The sequence below is a fragment of the Erythrolamprus reginae genome, chromosome 1 (assembly GCF_031021105.1).
Source record: "Erythrolamprus reginae isolate rEryReg1 chromosome 1, rEryReg1.hap1, whole genome shotgun sequence".
Classification (NCBI taxonomy): domain Eukaryota; kingdom Metazoa; phylum Chordata; class Lepidosauria; order Squamata; family Dipsadidae; genus Erythrolamprus; species Erythrolamprus reginae.
Window position 1 is genome coordinate 39793400 of NC_091950.1, and position 26243 is coordinate 39819642.

Consider the following 26243-nt stretch of genomic DNA (forward strand, 5'->3'; position numbering starts at 1 on the left):
TAGAGCTTGATCGTTTGTGGAATGTGGAATCTCACCCTTTCCCCTCCCCCTCCCTCATGTTGTTATACACAGTTAATAGGCCACATTTTGCTGGGTGTGAACTGTTGCAGACTGCACTGGCTTTTAGTGCTAGCATTTGTAAATGTCCTGCTGTTTTAGGTAAGTGAATAGAAGTCTAGTCTGTAAAAATCTAAACGTTGTTGCTTGAAGCTTGTTATTTCGTTCCAAAGAGCTTTAGCTTTTCAAACAAAAGAGAAGGGGGAGGAGAGGAGCTTTGTTGGGGGGGGGGGGAGAATAAAAATGGCATTCCTGTAGATATTTTCCAGACTTAATTTGAAGTCAAATAAACTATTTGGCAATTATCGGAAGGTAAAGTGAAGAAAAAATGGATGACTAGAAAAATTGCGGAGTTTATTATTTCATGGAGCAGTGGAGATTATTTCTTCAAAAAAGATGAATATAGGTGTGGAAACAGTGGCACAATTATATGCTGTCAGCAGAAAAATCAACATACTGAATGCTTGAATTTATAATTTAATTTTTTTTAACACGTTCACTGTTCTTATATCTCCATTCTTGTTTTCCACATCTGACAGGAATAGTCAAAATTGTTTTTATTTTTTTAATAAGCAAAGTGCAGTACCACTAGAGATCTTGTGACTTCTATAGCTTAATTTTAAAAAAATAATCTGTTTCACATTTAAAAGGATATAGTTCTTTATTAAACCATTACATCATTTGAAGAAGACCCTATACATTTTTTTTTGTCAGATAATTATATTGCACTTTTGGACAATGCAGTTGTCCCAGGAATAGTGGATCAATTGTTTAAAAAAAAGATTTAGGTCCAATCCAGCAATTATTGCTTTACTCATTACAGTATTGTTTATTTAAGACCCCAGTCCTCTTGAAATAAATAGAGGTTCTATAACAGCAGCCTCCTTCCCATTACTTTTCAGTGTAATCACCTGATTAGGAATTTGAACTTGGGACTTCCTTGTGGAAACACAAGCTATTTTCTATTGAAAACTAATAGTCTTTAAAATATATATTTAATAGAGTATTATGTAAAATTGAGGAAATGATCACTAAATTATCCAGACATATGCCTATATAGAATATAACACATCTAATAGTTGCATATCTCTTGTCTGATGTGATTTGCAAAAGCTGTACATAACAAGGATCCCAAAGTTGTCCCTGTATTTTAAAACCAAATATTCTGCAACTTTTGTGCATTAGGATACTTTAACTTAAACCAAAAGGGCTTCTTCTCTTTTTTGTCATTATTCAAACACTGTACAGTATGTGAATTTGGAGAAGCTTTAATTAATGTATTGCTTTTTAGTCACAATTGAAAGCATTCATCTTGAAATTTTATTAGTTTTGAAAGCTATTATGAATCTCTTTTAACTAAAAACAACTCATCTCTTCAGAGATTGAGTAGTTTGTTTCAGGTTTGAATAACTAGAATTCTGCTTGAAATATAAAACAAGTTTGTCTCTGTAAAATAGCATTAGGCACTTTTCTTTTTAAAACAGCTCTTTTGGACTTCATATTGAATCAGAATGTGTCTATGTTATTTAGTTTAAAATTTAAAATGCTTTTATTCTAATAGTTAAAACACTTTTTCTGTAGAGCAAAAAATACCCCTTCCCCCTTTCAGATTACTTAGAGGCTCATTTCTCATTAGGTACAATAGTTTATTAGGAATCTTATTCTGGGCAATATATTATTAATTTTAATTTTTAATGGCTGATTTTCAACATGTTTTGAATTTAATAAAACACTTAATGGAACATAAAATATTGTTCAGGCTATTTCATCTACAGTAATTGTTTTTAAGGGATTGCTACTAAAACTGTTTAGTTTTGTTACTACATAAGGCATGTTAACCAAGCACACAAAGCTAACTAAGAATTATGCTTTGTAGTTCCTTAAAACCTTGTTAAATGTAAAAAAAAAAATCAAGAGTTTTCATCTCCATTTGATTGAACATTATTTTCACTGCCCTGTGTGTTCTAGAATGTACATGTACTGCAGCCCAAAATTGCAATATCCATTTGACTCTTGTGTCCTTGCAGAAAGGTGGTTGCATGTACATTGGATGAGATTTTTTCTGCATTGAACATGTTCAAATCTATCCAGCAATTCAATAATATTTTATTAACAAAAGTAATTCTGCATTTTTCTTAAGAGATAAAATCTAAATTATAACTTTTCCAGAACATTGTAACATATAATTGCATGTATAGCATAGTGACTTCTAAAATGAATATTATTATAGTATTATGAACATTTTTCATGAAGCATACTTACCGATATAAAAATTTAGTTATTATAAATGTGTTCTTTCATACAAAAACCAAAATTGTGTATGGAATCTCACAATATCTGGTATCCTCTACTGGCAAATAATATTCTGCAATGTTTCAGCAATTCTTACGTTTTCTTTTTACAGGGAGGCAAAATGTGTTATTTTACAATCTTTCCTTTATAATCTGTCCGAATTTAAATGCATATTAACTGTAACCGTATTCCATAACCTAAACAAATGTTTCATTTAAAATAGTTATGAAGAAATGTAATTACTCAGTTGCTCAAATTCCTTCATAATATAGAAAGGCTTGTATGTGTAAGAAGTTCTTGTTTTATTTTGCATAAGAAACAAACAAAAATTAGACTACCGTAAACCTTTAATGGTTATTTCCTTTGTTAATCCCACTGCATTCTAATCTGCAATTTTAAAAATAAACAATTCCTTCATTGATTTAAAACAGTACCTGAAGAGTGCTACTAAAATTGAATACAGCTGGTTGTTAAAGAGTATATAAACATAGATAATTCAAAGAAAGAACTAAACATTTACTTCACCTGTATTATCTTGTCTGATTCTTTAAAAATCTATCTTACTATCATACCAAGTTAATTGAAACAGTGATAACTTTACAAGCATGTTGAGGACATATGAGTGTCATCCTAATTGTGATCTAGTATCCTAGAAGCCTATTTGTTGTATTTTGACAATTTTGTACATTTAATATTTGAAACAAAAATCTATGCTTCTCCATTGCTTTTATATATTTTATTATTTGTAAACTTAAGTTTAGACTGCTCTCGTCTAGAGGTTTTCATGCAATACCATAGTTTAAATATTTTAGCTCTTTACCTATTTTATTTTCTTACCAGAAACATCAAGTTTGTATACAGTTATTTCCAAATAAACAGGTTTAAGGATAAGGCTGTTTTCTGCAAGATACCTTACTGGAGAAATACAGAGAATTGAAGCTTTAAACACTTGAAGCTTCAAATCACATTTGTCTTGCCTGTCTTTGTTCAGTTTCCTCTTGAATGAAAAGAATCAAATTACCAATGGGCACACATTCAGAACTTCACATACACTGATTTTACCAAAAGCAACTGAAAGTCTAGGAATTTAGTTCTCTGGTGTTGCTTGTATAAGGTTACCCTAGTGATCCTTAAAATTTTGACAAATTTACATTAATCTCAAAGGTATAATTTTAACAAATAAAAATCAATACAGTATTGATTTGAGCTGTAGAAGACATTTTACTCAATATATCTGATAAACCTCAGTGGCGTTATACACATTTCCTAAACTTCATGCCTGCCTAATTTTTGCACCAGCCATCATGCACTAGCAGACATGAAATTCAAGAAATTTGTATGAAGCCACTGAGGTTTATCAGATATATTGAACAAAATGTCTACTGCAACTCAACTCAGTATTGATTTTCATAATACTGTATATTTACAGGAACATAGAAGCACAAATTAAGCTTAAGTTCATTTTTGTTTATAGATTACAAAAATCACATGCAGAATTTTAGGATAGGGACACTATAGGAGTGAAATACTACTTTAAAAACCAGTTTTGGGATTTTTGATAAGGCGTTGATTCCCAATCTGTGTTTGGAAATAACAGCTTTGCTATAAGAATATTGCACTTGATTCATAATGCAGGCACCACTGTTTTCTTTTTAGAAAAGCAGGAACATAGGATACCTTGCAATAATTTCAAGCAGGAACACCAACATCTTAACATTTTGCAAAATAGTACAATTTCATCCATCTAATTAAAATGTTAATTTTATTTAATATTAGGTCCTATGGAGGCCATCTGTAGAGTTACATGTGCTACATGGCTTCAAGGCACTAACCTGCCAACCCCTGCAATGCATTGTTTCATGTATTGTTCCTCAGAAGCTTTTTGTGTTGATGAAGTGATCTGCATTAAAGGAAGTATGGGAACCACTGAGCTAGGGTTAGATAAGAAAATTACTTAAGAAAAGTAGACAAATTCAGCTATTGTAAGTGTTCTAGAAGGAATTTTCAAAGAGTTTAAACGTCTTGCTGTGATAGCATATATGGTTGCTAGATAGCCAAATTTGAACTAGAGTTAAGTCACTTCATCTCCCCTAATTAGAGTAAGGTCCCATTTATTCCTATCTAGTTAGCTAATCAGACCACATATTATATGGGTTTAGAGAGTGAGCAAAGAGAAATTTTATGCCTCATTGAGCCATTTCAAAGGAAGGGCTGATGAAAGTACAATAAGAGGAGATTCAAAAATGCTTTTTGAAAATACATTGCAATAGAATTTTATGTCTGCCACATTTTAATGGAATTGGCTATTTTACAGCCAATATACTTTGGAAAATGGTAAATATTAGCAAAAAATAGGACATTAAATAACAAGAGGAAATTATTGGAACACCTAGAGAAAGATGAATTAATAAAAATGTTATGGATATATGCTCAGTAACTCTAGAATGTTGAATGTTAGTTTAACATCTAGTTTTAGGTGGCTTAATTTTTTGGGGCTATGTGCTCTTTGAAACAATCCAGTTTTAAGGTTTCTTCAAGCTAAGGATTAGTAGCTGGCTGGGGCCATTTGTGCCATACCAACTTAACTGGGGTTTTTATGAATAATTTTGATCCTTCTTGTCAGTTTTACTTTTGATTACAGATACAAAATTTGTTATTCACATATGTATTACAATGTGTCTTTTTATTTTTAAAAGCCTGAGGAAGAGCTTGATCCTGAAGAGAGGGACAATTTCCTCCAGCAGCTTTACAAGTTTATGGAAGACAGAGGTAGTATATTTTAATTTGCTTATCTGTAGATTGCAGCCTGTCAGCTCCTCTAGGAACTGCTTTGAATCGTAACCTTTAAAATAGATTTGATTCAAGTTTATCAACAAAAGTAATTCCACTCCAAATTGAGATATGGTTGTAATCATTTTTGGTATTTAATTCCAGTATTAATTGCACTAACTGGCCATCTGAAAAAAATGCCTACCAGTGACATATGGTTACATAAGTTGTTATAGATAACAAAATGTGGAGTAATTTCCTAGTACTATATGTTCTTGAGCAGGAAACGATCTTTAGATAGGTTTGGCTATTCTGAATTTTTTAGTTGGCCTTTTCACTGACCAGTAAATATCAAAATGCTATATTTTCCATTGATAAGATTTTAAGTCTTGAAGTTCCAATAAGCATTACCGTATATTCCACCAACTTTTAAAATATGTATATGGCAGTGGTTAATATAATGAAGAAATACTATTTATTCATTTCTTATTACTTTTATATTGCAGTTATTATTTCTCTAGAATGTATGGGTCATTGAAGCTTTAGTCTTTTTACTGTATATTTTTAAAATATTTCACCCACAAAAAAAAAGAGATCCTGGAGTACTTGACTTATGACCACAATTGGGCTAGAATTTCAGGCATTAAGCAAGTCATGTGACCAGACCCAATTTTATGACCATTTTTTACCATGGTCATTAAATGAATAGTGCTGTTAATTAAATAAATCTGGCTTTCCCAATTGAGTTTACTTATTTAAAGCTAGCTGGGAAGTTAGCAAATTGCTATCATGTGACCATAAATTGTTACAACTATCATAAATGAAAATCAGTTGCCAATCACCCAAATTGTGATGGTGCTGGCTGCTGAATGATACAATGCTCATAACTTCAAAGATGGATCATAAGTCACACTTTGCAAAGCCACTGTTACTTCAAAATGTTGTTAAACAGTTGTAAGTCCAGGACTATCTATATTGGGGGTAGCATCTATGTCGATGTCCCCTTAAATCCATGTTGTAATTTCTAGTATTTGTAATAATGCCATTTAAGAAGTATATTGCTATCTCTAAAAATACATTTAAAATGATCTGTTTCACCAAAAGAAATTACACATGAATTTTTATGTACTGTACTAATCATGATTCTGCAAGTATCAGACAAGTTGAAATGCATTGTTGTATGCTTAAGTGTAAAACATTTGCATCATAATATTCTGTCCTCATGTTTTCATTAATTAGGAACTTCTATCAATAAACCACCTGTTCTGGGCTATAAGGATCTGAACCTCTTCAAGCTTTTCAGACTGGTATATCAGCAGGGTGGGTGTGACAATGTAAGCATAACTTTTCTTAAATTTATCCTGAGTTCCTGCAATTTAATTTCAAAGTAGCAACATGCTAACATGTTTTATTTTCATCCATTCTTTCTTCCAAGATTGAGAGTGGAGCTGTATGGAAACAAATTTATATGGACCTTGGCATTCCTATTTTGAATTCAGCTGCTTCTTACAATGTGAAAACTGCGTATAGAAAGTAAGTTATTTCTTTCTTAATTTGTATTTGCACATGAACTGGTTGGGGAACAAGAATTGAGTATATTTTATCAAACTTTTATTTGAGCAACTCTTTGTCAAATGATGAAAAGTCTGGATTCAAAGGAATGTAAGAAGCAGAGAGGACTGGGATAGCCGCTAATGATGGCATCTCACTAACAATAACTCCTTTGTGCAAGAACATTTTATTATTCGTACTTTTTCTCTCCTTTTAGCCAAGCCCACTTGTAGACTGTTTACTTTCTCTAAAGAAATTAAAGTTTCAGAAAAAATCAAAAGACAGTAACCTAATCAACAAATAGAGTTAATAACAAGTGAAGTGCCTGCAAGTCTCATGTATCCTACTAAAAATATTCTTGTAACTCAGAAATTGGAAAGGAGGGGATGGTAACTTGAAGTGTTAGTGTTAGTAGCCCACTTTTTAATTAGTTACTTTTGTAGGAGTTGGTGGGGATTTCAAAAAGGTTATACCGTCCCTGTGTACTCTTCTAAGTTTGATTGGAATTATTTTTAAGAATAACCCATAATGAATATATATTTAAAAACCTGTAGGTATCTTTATGGTTTTGAAGAATACTGCCGTTCTGCAAACATTCAGTTCCGAACCATCCACCACAATGAACCAAAAATAATTATAGTAGAGAAAAAAGAAGAAGAAATGGAGGAAAAGGTAAAAGAAGAGCCTGAAATGTCTCCTGTAGAGGTTCAGAATGAGATGGAAGAAAACAACTGTAGCAGTGAAAGTGAAAAAGAAGAACTGGAGCAGAGGTCTCAACGGGTATGCAATTGCACTGTAAAGAGTTGTTATTAAATAAGCAATGACTTTTGTAATTTAGTTGAAAACACATATCCTTCCACCGGCTTCTCATTCTCCTCCTACTGGCTGCGTTGTCTGTTCTTTAATAATGTGAACGTGTCCAACCTTTTCAAATGTAGTTTTATTTCCAGTGTTTCCATAATAAATTCTCAGGATGGCTAAACAAATTCAACCAATTTGTTTACAGAAAGTTGCCTCTCCTAAAGCCTGCAGGATTCAGTTAACAGCAAACTAGGATTGCTGTCACTAAGCAATGTGCTTGCCCTTTATAACTGCATCTCTTAGTGACAAAAATTCCAGTTCCAGTTGCTGTCGTAAGTCAGTAACTACCTGTACCTGGGCATTTCCCATCGTGAGAAAAAGTATTACCCCCTTGTTTTCATGCTGGAGGTATATCCTTTCTAAGATGAAATCTGTCATCCGAGTTATTGTATTAACTTTATCAGGGTATTATGAAATAATACATAATATGTAATATTGTCTTAATAAATCAATTATTCAGGTTCACAATTTCAGTTGCTACTGAATTTATAGAGAAAAGAGTTTCATAGCAAGTGGCATGAGCAAGTGCATTTCACATTACACCTGTATTTCCTGCTACTTCAATTAATATGACCCAGTTATTCCTATCTGCGATCTTCAGCAGTTGCTCAAGTATCAAATTATGGAGCATTGAAAAAATGACAAATATTGGTTCATTTTGAAAAAGGTCGACTTGCATACCAACTTTATAGCTTGGTTCGTTTACTGTAGTAAATCCAGGATGATTTATTTTAAAAATGTAACAATCGTAAAACACCCTAAGTCATAAATCAAGCCTGTCACATTAGAGCTGTATGTGATTAGCCACTGTATAATTTCTTATGTTCTTGTCTGTATTCTGTGCAGCAGCAGAATTTATATGTTATATTTCTAAAACAAATGTTAACTCTCTTCTGTTGAGAACTATTCCGGTTGTCCATTAATTCATAGAAACATAGAAGCATAGAATTCTTCAGGAAGCCATTAATTAAGAAAAAAAAAACACTGTTAAGGAATCATGCTTCCTGGAAAGCAACAATGCATCTTAAGCGGGATGACATTTCATTTCTTTCCTTACACAGGGACGAAGAAGACCTATCCGTGATGCGTCTCTTGTTAAAAAAGAAGGTGAAGATGATAAAATACAAGATAAGCTAAAAGACAGCAATAAGGAGAACAAAGACGTAGAAGAGATTTCCAGCAATTCAGAGAAGATTGAAAATGATATAGCACTTGCAAACAGAAAGACTACACCAAAGCAAAAGGAAAAGAGAGTAAAACAAGAAGAGGAATCTGACAGGGAGTCAGAAGAAGAGGAAGAGAGAAGGCAAGGAAATTTCTTCAGGCTTTTGTCTGGGTTGCCAAATACTGCACGCCAAAGATAATAACTTATGAAGTGAGGGGGGGGGTCATTATTTAATAGGCTCAATTTAACAGCAAGGATTGAGCTATATTGGGGTCAGAGGTCTTTTTACCTAATCATTGCCAGGAAGTAGCAATGCGGGTTTCAAAAAAATATCAATGTGACATTTTAAAAAATCAGTCAAAATCAGTATATTTTGTGAAACTTCTGCGAAGTCTCCTGGGTATCTCATGTTAAATCTGGAAAGCTTGGGCCATTTTTATTGTCCGGTAATAGCACATTAAGGAGATCTGTATTGTCAATTCCTGACTTAATTTTCTTTTCAAAATTCATTCATAATTTAGCCTTTATAATTAGAATAGAATAGAATAGAATTCTTTATTGGCCAAGTGCGATTGGACACACAAGGAATTTGTCTTGGTACATATGCTCCCAGTGTACATAAAATAAAAAGATACATTTGTCAAGAATCATGTGGTGCAACACTTAATGATTGTCATAGGGGTCAAATAAGCAATGAAGAAACAATCAAAGAAACAAACAATTAGTGAGGTCAGTAGCAGAATGTATAGCTGGATTCTAATTACTATCATTAGTTAATATTATATCTTAAGCTTCCTGACACAGTGCTTGCATTCTCCTTACTTGTTGTTGTTGTTGTTGTTGTTGTTGTTGTTATTATTATTATTATTATTATTATTATTATTAATTAGATTTGTATGCCGCCCCTCTCCAAAGACTCGGGGCGGCTCACAACACAAAACATTACTTAGGTGTAACTATTTTAACCTAAAGAATTTCCAGGATTCAATGCTGTTCTTTTACCCCTTCCTTTTTATACGTCTTGCATTCCCTGTTCACCCCACTGTGGTTGCTCATCACAATTTTAATTCATCACAATTTTATCATTCTAAAACTTAAAAATACATAAAAATACAAGGATAAACTCTTAACATGTACAAAGTTTTTAGGGAGGGAACCCACATGTATAGCATGGCCCTTTCTTCATTATGGATGTAGTCCTGCTTTTTTTTAAAAAAAGAAACACATCCCCTTTCAACCATCAAAAATGGTTTGTTCTTTATCTTAAGGTATGATTGCAATTAATCTTGGATTAATAGTGATCCATATTCAGACAGACAGTCTGTTGTCAACCTAAAACCAAATGGTTGTGCTTCCAAAGCTTTATCACCGAAATGGAGATTGAACAGGCTATGCTTGTTTCCATCATGCTAATTAATGCCTTTGCATTATGGTAACATTCCCACAGCATCATGTCAGAAGACAGGTACAAAGCCTTGTGCTGGGTTTTTTATGTTGTGTCAAAATGTCCTTACGACAAAACAAACCTGCTAGTTTTCATCATTCCATATTATCAGAACCCTAAAATTTGCACCACTTCTGACAAATAGTTGAATTTTATCCTTATATAAAAGTGTTTCAGAATGCAACTAGGCATTGCAATTGCAGAGTTATAATTTCATATTGTATAATTAGAGGAAAACATGGCTACATAAATGATACAGAGAGAGCTGAAGCACATTACACCTTTTCTCATTTTTGAGGGTGATCTTATGGGATAGTACAGTAAGTACTATCTTATTCTACAAAGGCAAACTCCACTAAATAGGATCATTTGATAACAGTTCTTAAAGGCTGGAACCCAAGTAAAGGCATTCCAGAACTTAAGAAACTTGCGCTTCTGTAAGATCTCTGTGTTATCCTCATATTACTAAAGTGGGTATGCTGAAAAGTTACTTTTATAACTTCTGAGTCTCTGACTGAGATAAGGTGTGAATTGGAATCTTTATGCTTTATACTTTTCATATTCATTTCACACTTTTTTACTGTTGGATAACATGCATCCTTCTGCCTAATGTTTTTTTTTTAAGTTTGAAAGCAGACAGTTCAGAATTATGGCAAGAGAGATTCATTTGCTGTTAGTTCAGTGAAAAACATGATAGTTAAAGAACTAACTCTGGGTTAGTATATGGCTTCAAGCAGATTATTCCTGAGAGAATGTAAACCTAACAAAACAGGTGTCCTCTCCCACTCCCAATAGGTTACAGTCCTCCCTTAGGCATGAAAGCCAACTGGGCAACTTTGGGCTAGTCACTCTTAGCCCATCATACCTCACAGAGTGGTTGTGTGGAAAATAGGATGCAGGGGTATTAGATATATTTACTAACTTGAGTTTTTTGTATATAGAAGAATTTACTACTACTTTGAACCCTGTGATGTAGCATGTTATTACTCATCCTTTTAATGAAAACATTGTGTATTAATAACTAATACACAATCATCCTGAAACCCACTTGGGAGAATGCATGACAAAGTACAAACAAAATTGTGCATCTGTTGTAATATAATATTAAAATACTAAGCTAATCCATCTTGATGTCCTCGCCCCCCAAAGCAGATAGCAATACCAGTAGCCCTTAGATTTCTATACCACTTCACAATGCTTTGCAACCCTCTCTAAGTGTTTATAGAATCAGCATATTGTCCCGAACAATCTGGGTTCTCATTTTACAGATCTCAGAAGGGTGGAAGGTTGAGTCAATTTTGAGCCATTAAAATCAAACCTGGAATGAGCACTGAGTTAGCTTGCAGTTCTGTATTCGAACCACTGGGCCACCATGGCTCTAATGGGAGCCTCTCAAAACTCCCCAGAGCTGCTTTCACATATATTAATCTTTTCCATTTTAATTGTATTCATATGGCTTCTTAACACAGATTATAACAGCTAGGCTAGTTCATAACAAATGCAGCCTTTTGGCTTTGCAGGTTTGCAATTTATTTAAAGTTTCCAAAAGTCAAAATTAGAAAAAACAAACAAACAAAAAACCCTGGTGATCAAAGTAGAATTTTCAGTACTGCATTGATACCATGATGTGTTTAGTAACTGAAATGCATTTATTAAAGTTTCTGGAATCTTTTTTTTAATTCAAAGAGAGAGGAAAATGCAGGCCTGAGAAACCAGATTCCTCAGGATCAGAGAACAGAACAAAAATGCAATCTGTATACAGGGCATATATTTGGATTGAGCTGTCAGTAAGTTTATTAAATTTAATTTTAGTGTCACTAATAGTGTATTGTGATCCCATAGCCATTTTACTATATTATCCAGCTAGATCTTTACGCATGCACAGATATATCCATATATAAATTCAGTCCTATTCTGTGATCTGTTCTTGGCTAAATAATATGCTTTTCATTAAAGTATAAGAAAAAATGTAAGTCATTGAGGTTAAACAAATTCATTCATCATAATTATAGATGTTAATCACAGGGTTCAATGTTATCCCAACCTCCAAATTCTATTTTTTAAAATGTAATGTTCCAGATGTAATATCGTTTGAATGACTGGATATCTACTTGACATTATGATACCCTAATGAATTTTGCAGCTAGAAGGCTCCATTGCAAAAGTAAATGAACAATTAAAATTTAGGAAAAGAATTGCAAGTATAGATAGTCCTAAGTACAATATCACACCACAGCGCCACTTAGTGAAAGCAGTTCCAGAACTTTTGTTTGCTATTGTTAAGAAAGCCAATTGCTGCCATGGTTTTTATTTGCAACCTTCCAGCAGCTTCCCTATTGATCTTGCTTGTTGGAAGCCGGCTATGAAAGTTACAGGGGGCAATCACATGACCATGGGATGCCGCAAGCCAAGCACCCAGTATGATCATGTGACTGCAGGGATGTAGTATCTGTTGTGTGAGGACAAGCCATAAGTACCACTTGTTCAGCACTGTTGCAGTTTGAATGGTTGAATGAGTGATGTAAGGCGAAACACCTATAGATAACAGATTAGGTCCAATATAGATTAGGTCCAATATGCTTCTCTGGGACATTGTGCTACAGAAAATAATGAAAAGTGCATTACAATACCACGCAGTTTCTGTATGAAATTATTTGCTATATAGGGGACAGCTACTACACGTATTATGATTTTAGCTTTTAACTTTTTATTTCACGACTAATGTAGAAGTACCATTGGGAAGCATAATGCACAAGTAAAAGAAATATCATAAATGGTAGGGAACCACTTCAGAAAACTTCAGTGCAGTAACAAAAGTTAATCATGCAAAGCTGATCATAGTTTTCCTTGCGATTGATCTGGGCATTGCCTTTTGCTAATCCTTGATATGGGATTGATCAGATGTGTGTAGAAGATTCATTACTTGGAAAGCGTAGATATTGTCAAGATTTCCTTTCCGAGTCATTTTCGTTAAAGGAAATGGTGGCAGCACTATAGGTAACTTGAAAGAGTGGAATGAACGGGGAAAGTCACAATTGTCTACATTTGGCCTCTTAAATTAATTGATGCCTTGTTGTCTATTCTGCAGCAGGGAAGAACTTGAGAATCGAGAATCAGAAGGGGAGGAATGTGAAGAAGATGCAGAACCTTGTCTTACAGGAACCAAAGTAAAAGTAAAATATGGCCGTGGTAAAACACAAAAAATCTATGAAGCCAGTATTAAAAGTACAGAAAATGATGATGGAGAAAATTTGTATTTGGTGCATTATTATGGCTGGAATGTTAGGTAAGGAGAAGAATGATTACCTGAACCATTGATTGCTACCCTGTGAAAGTTTAAGGTGGACTGTTCAGGTCTATTTCCTTTCCTCCTTTTTTTCCTTGAATATCAATGTTCTTAAATATGATCATGCACAAATATTGCCACATTGGCTCTGTTGAAAGATGGAAACCTGAGTTACAATGAGATTTTTTTCTCTTAAAACAAACATCACGGAGAATTGCCCTTCCCTTCGATTTGCGTATGGTAGTGATCTTGTAGAGATTGACTCTACATGTAAAATTTGCTGCTGTACATGTTCATGTTCAAAATCAATAATTTCATAGTAGATCATGACCTTGTCCTTCTTGCTATACAAACAATTTTTAATTAAAGTCACGTGGCTTTATTTGTAAAAAAGGAGAAAATAAGAGTTGAAAATTGTATCAGATTATGTAGGAAAATTTAAAAGTTCTGCCATTATAATATTTATTTGCCAGTTATACAGTCATACCTCGTCTTACGAACCTAATTGGTTCCAGGGAGAGGTTCGTAAGACGAAAAGTTCGTAAGATGAAACATTGTTTCCCATAGGGAACAATGTAAAATCCATTAATCCGTGCAACGGAAAAAAAAAACAACGCAAAAAAACCGCCGCCGCCCGGCTGTCACCTTTTAAAACAGCCGGGGGGCTTCCCAGCGTCCTCCTGAACCCAAACGCCAAACTCGAACTTCCAGGATCGGCGTTCGGGAGGCCGCCGAGAAGCCCCCCAGCTATTTTAAAAGGTGACAGCCAGGCTGTGGGGCTTCCCCGGTCCTCTCCTGCCTCCTGCGCTGATGTTCCCCACTGCGTTGGGCGCCGCCAGCCCCGAGTCACACGCACCTTTGCCGCCGCGCCCAGCCGCTGCCCGCCCCGTCCTAGCCGGAGCCTGAGCCGGGCCCGCTCGGTCGCGCCTCCTCGCCCGCCGCCTGCCCAGAATGCAGACCTGCTGCCTCTCCCCGCGCCCGCCGCCGGCCCTATCCTGCACCTCCTGCTTCCCCCCCCAGCCAAAAATACAAAGGGGTCTACCGCTGCCCGCGGAGCAATGGGAAGCTGAAGCCTCCGGCGGTTTCAGACTCCCTTTGCTCCCCATTGCTCCACCCTGCCTGTCATGCGGCGGCAGACTGTCTTTTTGTTTTTCGCTGGGAGGGGGGAACAGGAGGACCTTCCTGACTACCTCCCCCAGCGCCGGACCTCCTGCCCTCCCTCCCAGCCAAAAACCCAAAGCGGCCTCCTGAACGTTTTCCGTCTTACCAATCTGCCGCCGCCGCCACCGAGAAGCCCCGCCGCCCAGCTGTCACCTTTTAAAACAGCCGGGTGGCTTCCCAGCAGCCTCCCGAAGCTGAACGCCAAACCCGAACTTCCGGGTTCGGCTTCGGAAGGCTGCTGGGAAGCCCCCCGGCTATTTTAAAAGGTGACAGCCGGGCTGCGGGGCTTCCCAGCAGCCTCCCGAACGCCGAACTCGGAAGTTCGGGTTTGGCGTTCATAAGACGAAAAAAGTTCGTAAGAAGAGGCAAAAATTTTCTGAACCCCGGGTTCGTATCTCGGGTTGTTCGTAAGACGAGGGGTTCGTATCTTGAGGTACCACTGTATTTATCTATTGTTTGAAGTAGGATGTAGGATTTATTTATTTGCCTGCTTGTTTATTATGCTAAATCCAAGCAGGATTTTGAGTTGCTAGGATTTTACATTCAAATTTACAATTTAAAGAATGATTCTTAGAATTCTGGATGTTAATATGTAATTCCAGATTGCAGGTTACAAGTTATTTTTGTAGTTATTTTTGCAAAAGAAGTGAAATTTACCTCTGTGATTTTGTATTGAGGTAAATGGATACAATATTCTTTCCCTATAGATATGATGAATGGGTAAAAGCTGATAGGATTATTTGGCCTGCAGAAAAAGGAGGAACAAAGAAGAAGCAAAAGAAAAAAGCAAAAGTAAGTTAAGTTCATGAATTATTTTTCACATCTAAATAAATTTATATTTAAAAAAATCTCCTTCCCTTATTGCTATTTTCAATATATTTGAGCTAAGAGAAAGTGTATCACCATTGAGACCAGGAAAATACCCATTTGGACAAAGCCAGGTTTTTATAGAATGTTTGTGAGTAATTTGAAGGGATGTTTCACTTTTTTAATGAAATAAAATATTGAGGTGCTTAGAAATATAAGATTTATAACTGAGAACTCTGATTTTTCAAAGGGTTAATTTGATCTTTCAAAGCAGATCTAGGAAAATCCTATTCCACAAATGGAGATCTGTTAATTGACACTGGTTGCATCTTCCACTGAGCAGAAGCTCTACAGTGGATGTTTTCAGGCATTCTGTGGTGGAAAAGTCTAAACTGCTTGTGGCAATGAGATTGTTTATGTTTGCATTCAGAGTAAAGAAGACTCTGAAAAAGATGAAAAGAAAGAAGAGGAGAAACAAAAGGGAAAGCGTGGACGTCCTCCCCTGAAATCAACTCTTCTATCAAATCTCTCTTGTATTCTGTCTAAAACTCCTAATAATGACAGCAAGTGTGAAGTGCGAAGTGCACGCAGCAGCCTGCTGGATTGTTCACCCTTGCTTAATGGGACAGAAGGTATTTCCGCTTACATGTCACGTGGTGTGGCAATCAGTTTTTTGCTCAGTTGCTCAAGCTGGTAATGAGATACATTAATGTAGAAGCAGTTTTTTTAAATTTCAAAATCACATTCTTGTGTGTAAAAATATGTAATTGCAAAAGTATTAAATGTAGTGCTTTTTCTCTCTACCTCTGTATTATAGCCTCTTTAATTTTTTTAGGTATACCTCGCAGGCAAACAAGACGTAGCTCAGGAATGTTGGATTCTGACAGGGGGTCAAATGGTGAGAATTTTTTAAAATAATCTCTAGGGAGACATTGCACAAATTTGGGGAAAGAAAGGGCAGGTGCCAATCCTTAGATGAAGAGATATATGGTGCTATCTGCAATGAAGAAAGAATCGAATGTATATTACTTACTGACATAATTAACACTTCCATTTACATGAAGGAATTTTATAAAACAGTTGCACAACATTTTGGAGATTGAGAGGTGTACTTGGCTTTAAAGTGATATCTGGGTCTGGACAAAAATAACTTAAACTTAAAAATACTTTTCACTAACATAATACTACAGCACATGCACAAACACACACATACACTGCAAAGATAATAGAAGGTTTACTCACTTTATGACATAACCCCAATTAATACCCTTTTAAATTATATTTTGTGATATTTTTTAGAAAATAAAGGGGGTATTTTTTGTCCACAGCGCCTCATTAGAGGCCAAAGACCCACTGAAATAAAATGATTTTCAATGCTAATAAAAATATCAGAAGAGAAAGACTAAATGTGCCACTGGAAATAGCATGTTTCATAATGCAAGGACTACCACAGAGAAATATTGAAATTCTATTCTTTTAATTTTATCTTACATTAGAAATTAAAAATTAGGTGTCAACTTTTGAAAGGCTTTCACTAAAAGTTCTAGAATAGCCATATGCAGCCCTTCAGTTTGTAAGGTCTGCCATGTAAGTTGAAGTCTTTTCTTTCTTTATTAAATATTACTTGAAATATGAAAAAATAATTTTCTTTCTGATATTTTATGTATTTTGCAATTACAAATTGGAAGTATAAATTCCTAAATAAAATTGTGTGGCTGTGTTTGTAACTAAAGATTTCTTAAGTTTTATATGTTTTTAGATAGTTCTCATTGCAGTACTAAAAGCAAAAATTGCTTTGAACATTTTTTTCTAGGTAATATATGAATCCAATATAAATGTAGATTTCAGTCTGATTTTCATTTTCGTCCTTTAATGTTGTTTTTGATAGACTCCGTTTCATCAGATAGTGAAGCAGATGAAGCGTCTGAAAAGAACATTAATGAAGAATTTTCTCCAGGTAGTTTTGAAATGGAAAATGAAAAACGAACAGTTGATAAGCCTATTGAAGAGATTGCAAAGATCTCACAAATGCTGAAAGAGAATGATCAGAATCAAGTTCATCCTTTAGAAAAATTGAAATTGGAAGGTGAAGAGAGTGAACAAGTGGTTCAGAATTGTGGAAGTAAAAATGATCAGATAGAAGATGTCAAAAGAGAGGTGGAGAAATCACCTAAAGGAAAAGGCCGGAAGAGCCGAACAAGAGATTCTTCCCTGGAGAATTCAAAAAACACATTACTAAATCAGGAAGAAACAACCAATGAACCTGTTGCAGAATCTGAACGATTAAATATTTCTTCCTTGGAAAATAAAGGTTTGAGCTCTACTTCTGAGAATGAAACAGATCTCTGGGCAAAAGATAAGAAGCTTACAAAAAGAAAAGTGATAGAACAGCCATCACCTGACAAAAGGGTGCGACAAGAGGGTGAGTTGATTGTGCCAAATATTGTGACCGAAGAGAAGGCAAATGAATGTTGTGGGGCAAAAGAATGTAAGGATTTCAGTGGTGATGACTCTGTTCGAACTGAGAATGAAGAAATGCCATCATTGGTGGCAGAGTCAGATCAACGGCTCCATGTTCGGGGAAGTGAACCCTTTGATTGTTCTTCAGAGGAAAACCGTAGCACACTGTTGAAAGATGAAGATGACTCAATGCCTCAAATTGGTCCTGAAACTCTCCTTTGCCATGAAGTGGACTTGGATGATCTTGACGAAAAGGACAAGAATGAGCCTGAAAGTTTAGTTGCAGAAAAACAAGATGGTAGTAACCTCCCTTCAAATCCCCCTTTGTTACCTTCTGTGATCCAGCCAAATTTCTCTGTTGCCTCACCTGAAGTCAGTCAGGATGAATCACCAAGCATAAAAAGTGAAAGTGACATAACCATTGAAGTGGACAGTGTGGCTGAAGAATCTCAAGAAGGCCTCTGCGAGAATGAATCTGCCAATGGGTTTGAAGCTTCCAGCAACTGTAGCGCAGCTGGTCCAGAAATTGGAGAAAAGGGTAAGGACTACCTAGTCTAAGTACAAAGTTTCTCACTAATGAGTTAAATTAATTGAAATGCATTTTACAATACAGTGGTACCTCAAGATACGAACCCCTCGTCTTACGAACAACCCGAGATACGAGCCCGGGGTTCAGAAAAATTTTGCCTCTTCTTACGAACTTTTTTCGTGTTACGAACGGCAAACCCGAACTTCCGGGTTTGGCATTCCGGAGGCTGCTGGGAAGCCCCGCAGCCCGGCTGTCACCTTTTAAAACAGCCAGGGGGCTTCCCAGTTGCCTCCCGGAGCCAAACCCGGAAGTTCGGGTTTGGCGTTCGGTTTGGAGAGGCTGCTGTGACAGCCGGGCTGCAGGGCTTCTCGGCGGCAGCGGCAGGTACGTAAGACGGAAAACGTTCAGGAGGCCGCTTTGGGTTTTTGGCTGGGAGGGAGGGCAGGAGGTCCGACGCTGGGGGAGGGAGTCAGGAAGGTCCTCCTGCTCCCCCCCTCAGCGAAAAACACAAAGACGGTCTGCCATCGCATGACAGGCAGGGCGGAGCAGCGTGGAGCAAAGGGAGTCTGAAACCGCCAGCAGCTTCAGTTTCCCATTGCTCCGCGGGCGGCGGCAGACCGCCTTTGTATTTTTGGCTGGGGGGGAAATCAGGAAGTGCAGGATAGGGCCGGCGGCGGGCACGGGAGAGGCAGCAGGTCTGCATCCTGGGCGGGTGGGCGGGCCGCGGGCGAGGAGGCGCGACCGAGCGGGCCGGCTCAGGCTCTGGCTAGGACGGGGCGGGCAGCGGCTGGGCGCGGCAGCAAGGGTGCATCTGACTCGGGGCTTGCGGCGCCTGACGCAGCGGGGAACAACAGCGTGGGAGGCAGGAGAGGACCAGGCAACCGGAGCAGCGTTGCCGCTGCTCCCGACTTGGCTTCCCTGGCCGTCTTGGCTTCCCTGGCCGCCTTGGCTTCCCTGGCCGCCTGGCGCTGCGATCTTCCAATCTTCCCTTGGCGATCTTCTGATCTTCCCTGGCTTCCCTGGCCGCCTGGTGCTGCGATCAGAAGATTGGACGCGCCTCCCGCCGCTCTGCCCAATCGCAAAGCCAAAGGAGGCACGGGAGGCGGTGAATGTCATGTCCTCTGGCCAGTCAAGCGAGGCAAGGCGGGGAATGTTGGGGGAGTGAAAGAAATTTAAACAGATTACGAAAAGCTCGGTGGTGGATGGCATTCCTTCCAGGAAAACGCCCAGCCCAGCCCAGCCCCCGTGACTGGCCAGAGGACATGACATTCACCGCCTCCCGTGCCTCCTTTGGCTTTGCGATTGGGCAGAGCGGCGGGAGGCGCGTCCATAGGCTTGGTCGGGTCGCCGCAGCACCCTCCCTTCGCCAACCCTTTGGCGGTCACCGGTGGGCTTAGGTGCCTCGGCACCGACTTCGCTGCCCCTTCCCGAGCCCAGCCCCGTGACATTCGCTTTCCTCCCGCCTGCAGCCGAGACTGATCGTGGGCTCCTTCGCAACCTCGGAGAGCTTCCAGGGCATGAAAGCTCACGAAAACCAGGAAGCTCTCCGAGGTTGCGAAGGAGCCCACGATCAGTCAACTGCGGGCGGGAGGAAAGCAAATGCCAAGGGGCTGGGCTCGGCTCCCCCCTCGGCTCCCCCCCCTTACCAGCCCCGCCGCGGAAGGCTCCATTCTGTTCCCTGCCGGCCCGATTGAGCGGCCGGCGGTCTCCATTCAGGGAACAGAATGGAGCCTTCCGCGGCGGGGCTGGTAAGGGGGGAGCCGAGGGGGGAGCCGAGCCCAGCCCCGTGGCATTCGCTTTCCTCCCGCCCGCAGCCGACTGATCGTGGGCTCCTTCGCTACCTCGGAGAGCTTCCTGGTTTTCGTGAGCTTTCATGCCCTGGAAGCTCTCCGAGGTTGCGAAGGAGCCCACGATCAGTCGGCTGCGGGTGGGAGGAAGGCGAATCCCCCGTGGGCTCCGTTACATCTTCCGCTGCCAGCCAGGCCATGCTGGCGGCAGCGGAACAATCGCCTTCCTCCCGCCCGCAGCCGACTGACCGTGGGCTCCTTCCCGAGCTCCCTTCCTGAGCCTCCCGTTCTCTCTTCCCCCCCCCCTCACCCCTTCGCCTCCCTGTGTTCCTAGGAGAAGTGCTGGGGATTGAGGCAAGACAGACCTTCTGCTCCTCACCAGCACTTCTCCTAGGAACACAGGGGGGCGAAGGGGCGAGGGGGCGGAGAGAGAACGGGAAGCTCAGCATTCCGTCAGCCGCAGCGCTGGCTGTCAACTTTTCTTTTTAAAACTGGGCAGGAGCTGACTTGCCTCCCCAGTGCTAAAAAGAAAAGTTGACAGCCAGCGCTGCGACTGACGGAATGCTGAGCCTCCCGTTTTCTCTCCCCCCCCCCTCGCCCCTTCGCCTCCCTGTGTTCCTAGGAGAAGTGCTGGGGATTGAGGCAAGACAGACCTTCTGCTCCTCACCAGCACTTCTCCTAGGAACACAGGGGGGCGAAGGGGCGAGGGGGCGGAGAGAGAACGGGAAGCTCAGCATTCCGTCAGCCGCAGCGCTGGCTGTCAACTTTTCTTTTTAAAACTGGGCAGGAGCTGACTTGCCTCCCTAGTGCTAAAAAGAAAAGTTGACAGCCAGCGCTGCGACTGACGGAATGCTGAGCCTCCCGTTCTCCCCCCCCCCACCTTGCCCCTTCCGGTTTCGGCGTTCGGGAGACTGCTGGGTTCCCAGCTGTCTCCGAACGCCAAACACCAAAGCCGAACTTCCGCGTTCGGCTTCAGGAGACAGCTGGGAAGCGGCGCGGCTCTTTTAAAAGATGACAGCCGGCCTGGGGGGCTTCCCAGCACCCCCGAACCCTGTGCTGGGAAGCCCCTCAGGCCGGCTGTCACCTTTTAAAACAGCCGCGCCGCTTCCCAGCAGTCGCGAAAAGCCGTTTTTTTGCGGGGGTTTTTTTGGTTGCACGGATTAATTGACTTTACATTGTTTCCTATGGGAAACAATGTTTCGTCTTACGAACCTTTCGTCTTACGAACCTCCCCCCGGCACCAATTAAGTTCGTATCTTAAGGTACCACTGTATATTCAAATATCAGAAACTAGGTCTGACAATTCCTCATTTAACTTTTTGAAGACAAAGGTGGGACTTTTCACATTTTAGTTCATTTTTATCTCACCAAAGCTTTAAACAATAAAATACCAAGGGGGGTGGGATAGCAGAGAGAATAGAATAATATTTTTCATATTTTTTTATCCTGTTCAATTTGGATTGCCTTCTATTATCTTATTTGATATGTATTAATGTTGCATCCATTAAATAGATGATTGGGACCTTTGAATTGAAACCTAATTAGGGTGTTTACCATATTGTTTTGATAAGTATATTCTCAGGTTTATTTTTTACTGGATGATAGCCAGTGGTTTCTCTTTATAAACTTTCATCTGTTAGCAGGAAGTTGTGATTCTGTTCACTGTGACAACTGTTTCTTCATTTTCAGCAAGTGTAAGGAGGCTGTGAGAAAATGCCTTGGAAGTGCAATATAAAAGTAATCCCCACACTTTCATTAACCTTCTAAAGTACTTCTATACCATAATTGCAGCAGCAATTATTGCAGGAATGGTTTCAAGCACACTTGCAACACCCAGGCAACAGCATTCTGTCTTGGGGAAAAGTAAATATACTCTCAAAAAAATAAAGGGATCACTCAAATAACATATCCTAGATCTGAATGAATGAAATATTCTCATTGAATACTTCATTCTGTATAAAGTTGAATGTGCACAACAGCTTGTGAAACTGATTGTCAATCAGTGTTGCCTCCTAAGTGGACAGTTTGATTTCATAGAAGTTTGATTTACTTGGAGTTATATTGTGTTGTTTAAGTGTTCCCTTTATTTTTTTGAGCAGTGTACTTAGAAGTTTAAGAAAAGATAATTTTCCCTTTTATTCTGTTTTCCTGTTTTTCTTTACATGGCTTCCCATGCAATTCACATTATCCAGTTGCCTTAAGAATGCATTAGTGTACTTATAGCAAATTGCCTCTGTATGTCTTCTGCTGCTTATTCCACACTCCACTCCATGTCCATCACAAGATGACTCTGTTGCCTTTCTTGACACTTTCCCTACCGTCCCTTTGGAGCAATGTTTTTATGTCTCTGAAGTTAACCTTCATTGTACAATGAGCTTGGACTGCTACAGATTTCCCCCCCTTTCTGTTGTCATTATGATCTCTTGGGAATGGCAATTTTTCTGGTTCTTTTCATTTCTTATACAAGTAACTTAAATTTTAAACAATGAAACAGATTATATAGAATGGCAACTTTCATTTTACTTTCAGGACAAAAAAGGCCTGGGGATAACAGTGGTAGTTCACTGGCAAAGCGGCAAAAACGAACCCCCAAACGAGCAAGTACGATAATCAAAAGTGAGAAAAATGGGACAGGTATGTAGGTTTTTTCCCAGAAAAGATTTTTTTTAACATACACTAAGTGTTATAAGTATACAGAGTTGAATTTCCCTGAAAATCTTTAGAGAAGTGCCCTCAAGAAGAAATTTTGTGGGTTCACACTATATAGTATCTTCTTGCTAAGAGTAATTGATAGAATTCTGTATCTGTGTCAGTTTGCAAAGTGCTAAAGCTTTGTGATCATAATCATCATCGTCGCCTGGGTCAATGTGAAAGGATAGCTGGGTGAGATGGAATTCAAGTATCAAAATGGCAGTCCTGGATACTCTGATCTGCATATACATTTAATGGGTTTCATTGACTGGCTTTCTTTTATTTTTCACCTATCTAGCAACCATTATACCCCATTATACCCCAATCGTTTTAAATTGCTTTTTTATTGTTGGATTTGTATCATGTTTTGTGTTGTGAGCCGCTCCGGAGAGGGGCGTCATACAAATCGAATAAATGAAATGAATGAAATGAAGCCCATTTCTTAATGCAATTTGATTCACCTCTTCCTGTTAAACTTTAACATTTTCTCTCATTCATATGGGGTGGTTACTGGTCAGGACAATCTTTTACAAATCACCCTGGTATTCATTTCCAGACAGACCTGCCTTTTGGTTCTTGCAAGCCATTGTTGGCCAGGAGTTATTTATTGATGGGAGCTCATCAGGGGTGGGGTCTACATTTTTTTACTACCGGGTTATGTAGGCGTGGCTTATTTTGTCGGTGTGGTTTGATAGTCATGTGGCTGAGTGGACGTAGCCAACCTGACATCACTCATGTCCACTCACATGACACTCCCCCACCAAGCCATGCCTACAGGAAAAGGTAGGAAAATTTCCCTCCCTTTAGCAACCTTGCCCAATCCTCTGCCCCCGCTGCCACTCCCAAATTGATTTTTCCTCCTGCAGTTCCGCCACCCCTCTCAGCCCCAGCACAGCGACTACGGCTTTTATTATTAAAACCTATCTGAAATAAATGAAATAACTAACAAAGCATGGTCAATATGGGGCAATGTGATAGACTTCTATATACTAAGCGGAAGATAGACTCAGAAACCAAACAAGGCCAGAGCAGGCGAGGACTTGGAAGGGATCTTACTAGCAATCTTAACAGCTATAGTTATTAAGTTCTTTGAGAAATGAAAAACCATTTCTATATGTTTCCACGACTAAACCAATATGTCCATGAGTCATTTAGGAACTCAGCTCTGCTGGAAAGAAACAACCTTTGCTTTTTGGGGTGGCTGTTTTTTTGGCAGGTTGAGAAACAATCTGTATTCATGCATTTGTGTCATGCCATGATGTAACTGGATTGGTTTTGGTTTAATGTGTGAATCCAGCCATTTTATGTTTAATAAGCTAAACTTTTAGAAGAACTTTTAAAAAAAGATGGCAGCAACCACAGCCTGGCACCGACCGAACCGATTCTGTGACGTCACCAGCGGTTTGCTACTGATTTGGCGAACGGGTGCAAACTGGGAGAAACCCACTTCTAGAGCTCATAGATATAAAAGACCCTGTTGACAGTTTCCTTCCCTCCCCCCTCACTTCTTAGTCTCTGAATAATTGTGACCACAGTGGCTGCTTTACAACCACCTTGTTTGCTTAATGACTGAAAAATTAGGTTGGTGACCAATCAACCTGTCTTATGAGCATCATGATTTATGACTGTTGGGCAGGTTCCCTTATAACTGCAGGTTGAGGACTACGTTTAATATTTTTGGGAAGTATGTACAGTATGTGAGTCTGTCTTCTAGCATTTTAAGCTTAAACTGTCATGACTGTATGGCATCTTTGTTGTTGTTGTTATTATTATTATTATTATTATTTAGATTTATAGGCCATCCTTCTCACAGACTCAGTTGGAGTTCTCTCTTTTTCAAAAATAGTTGTGGAACATTTCATGTGGATGTTTCATTTAAAGATAAGATGTTTACAGTCTTCTATTTAGATTAAACTATTTCAATTGAATTGTAATACCAGCAGGGTTGTCAAACTCATGGCCCAGATGTGTCACACTGGCCCTGTGCACCCTCAGGGGGAAAACGTTGTGATATGTCACATTGACTCCCCTATAGTACAGGGATTGGTAGTCCCGGTGCCTTCTGGATATAATGTTACTCAACTCACATTTATTGCTGCATAGGCCTTCTTGGCTTGGGTAGATAAAACTAAGAAACCTCTCTTAGTACTACAAATAGTATTCTAGGGCAATGTTTCCCAACCTTGGCTACTTAAAGATATTTGGACTTCAACTCCCAAAATTCCCCAGCCAGCTAACGCTGGCTGGGGAATTCTGGGAGTTGAAGTCCAAATATCTTCAAGTAGCCAAGGTTGGGAAACACTGTTCTAGGGAAATCTGAAAAATCTCCACATTGTGGTGTGGAGATTTTTCACATTGCCCTAGAATTAGGGAGTATGAAAAATCTAATTGCTAATTGCTATCTGCCATTTTATCCATATTCAATGTCAGTTTTAATACAGTTGGAAATAATTCTATAGTTCCCAGTAGCTCTGTCTTTTTATAAGTGTTGCACAACCAGAATAAGTCTTAGAATTGAGAATTACAACTGAATCAGTTTTGAAGGAGAAATTAGGGAAGCCGATGGAGCCTCATCCCAAATGTTTATTTATTTATTTATTGGATTTGTATGCCGCCCCTCTCCGTAGACTCCAGATAATGCCCCCAGTTCTGATTTTGTTTGAACTGTTATTTTTTTATATATGATGTGATGGTTTGCAATTAGAACAGCAAAAACTAAGTTCAAATAAATTCATAGTAATAAAGCTGACCTTAGGTATATTATTCTCAATCTAACATACTTCATAATATTATGGGAAGGATAAAATGGAAGTGGTAAAAAGAAACAAAATATATGATCTTGAATCATTTTCTGGTTCTTTCCCCTCAGCATGCAGTATTGTTTTAAACTGCTCTGTCTTGCAGATATGTTTGGATTACTGAGAGTACAGTATATTGTCAGCCACAATATTAAAATGTTGTGCTGTTATGTTACATTATGTGTGTGTGTGTCTGTGTTTTTCTGTCAAGTCACCTGATATACCCAATATGAGAGGGAGTATACTGCTTTCTTTTGCCTTTCAGTCCCAATCCTGGGGCCATCCAGACACCAAACCATCCTTGCAAAGAACTGATTAAGAAATAAAGGGAGACTAATATAGATCTATCTATATAATTTTTCAGTAGCTCAGCTAATAAAGCAGCCCAGGTTCGAATCCTAGAAGGGTATGGCTACTTGATGAGAGCCAAATAGCTCAAAATAGATCTATACTAGTCTCCCTTTATTTCTTTATCAGTTCTTTGCAAGTTTCGCAAATGTGTGCATGTGTGTATGTATGTAACATATTTTTGCTAGTAATAAAAAGGAATTCAACAGAAAAAAGGTGTGTGTGGGTGTGTAATCT

General features: G+C 38.8%; 1 protein-coding gene across 6 annotated transcripts in view; it reads left to right on the plus strand.

Annotated features, from left to right (window-relative positions):
• ARID4A (AT-rich interaction domain 4A) overlaps window positions 1-26243 on the plus strand; it is a 60961-nt gene that overhangs the window by 31317 nt on the left and 3401 nt on the right. For all 6 annotated transcript variants that reach the window (XM_070750079.1, XM_070750071.1, XM_070750113.1 and 3 more), the window contains 11 exons: window positions 5046-5118; window positions 6358-6452; window positions 6554-6651; window positions 7224-7449; window positions 8592-8836; window positions 13228-13425; window positions 15294-15378; window positions 15824-16025; window positions 16229-16291; window positions 17282-18391; window positions 22699-22803. In XM_070750079.1, coding sequence (XP_070606180.1) covers window positions 5046-5118; window positions 6358-6452; window positions 6554-6651; window positions 7224-7449; window positions 8592-8836; window positions 13228-13425; window positions 15294-15378; window positions 15824-16025; window positions 16229-16291; window positions 17282-18391; window positions 22699-22803 — 2500 coding nt within the window. The remainder of the gene's footprint in view (window positions 1-5045; window positions 5119-6357; window positions 6453-6553; window positions 6652-7223; window positions 7450-8591; window positions 8837-13227; window positions 13426-15293; window positions 15379-15823; window positions 16026-16228; window positions 16292-17281; window positions 18392-22698; window positions 22804-26243) is intronic.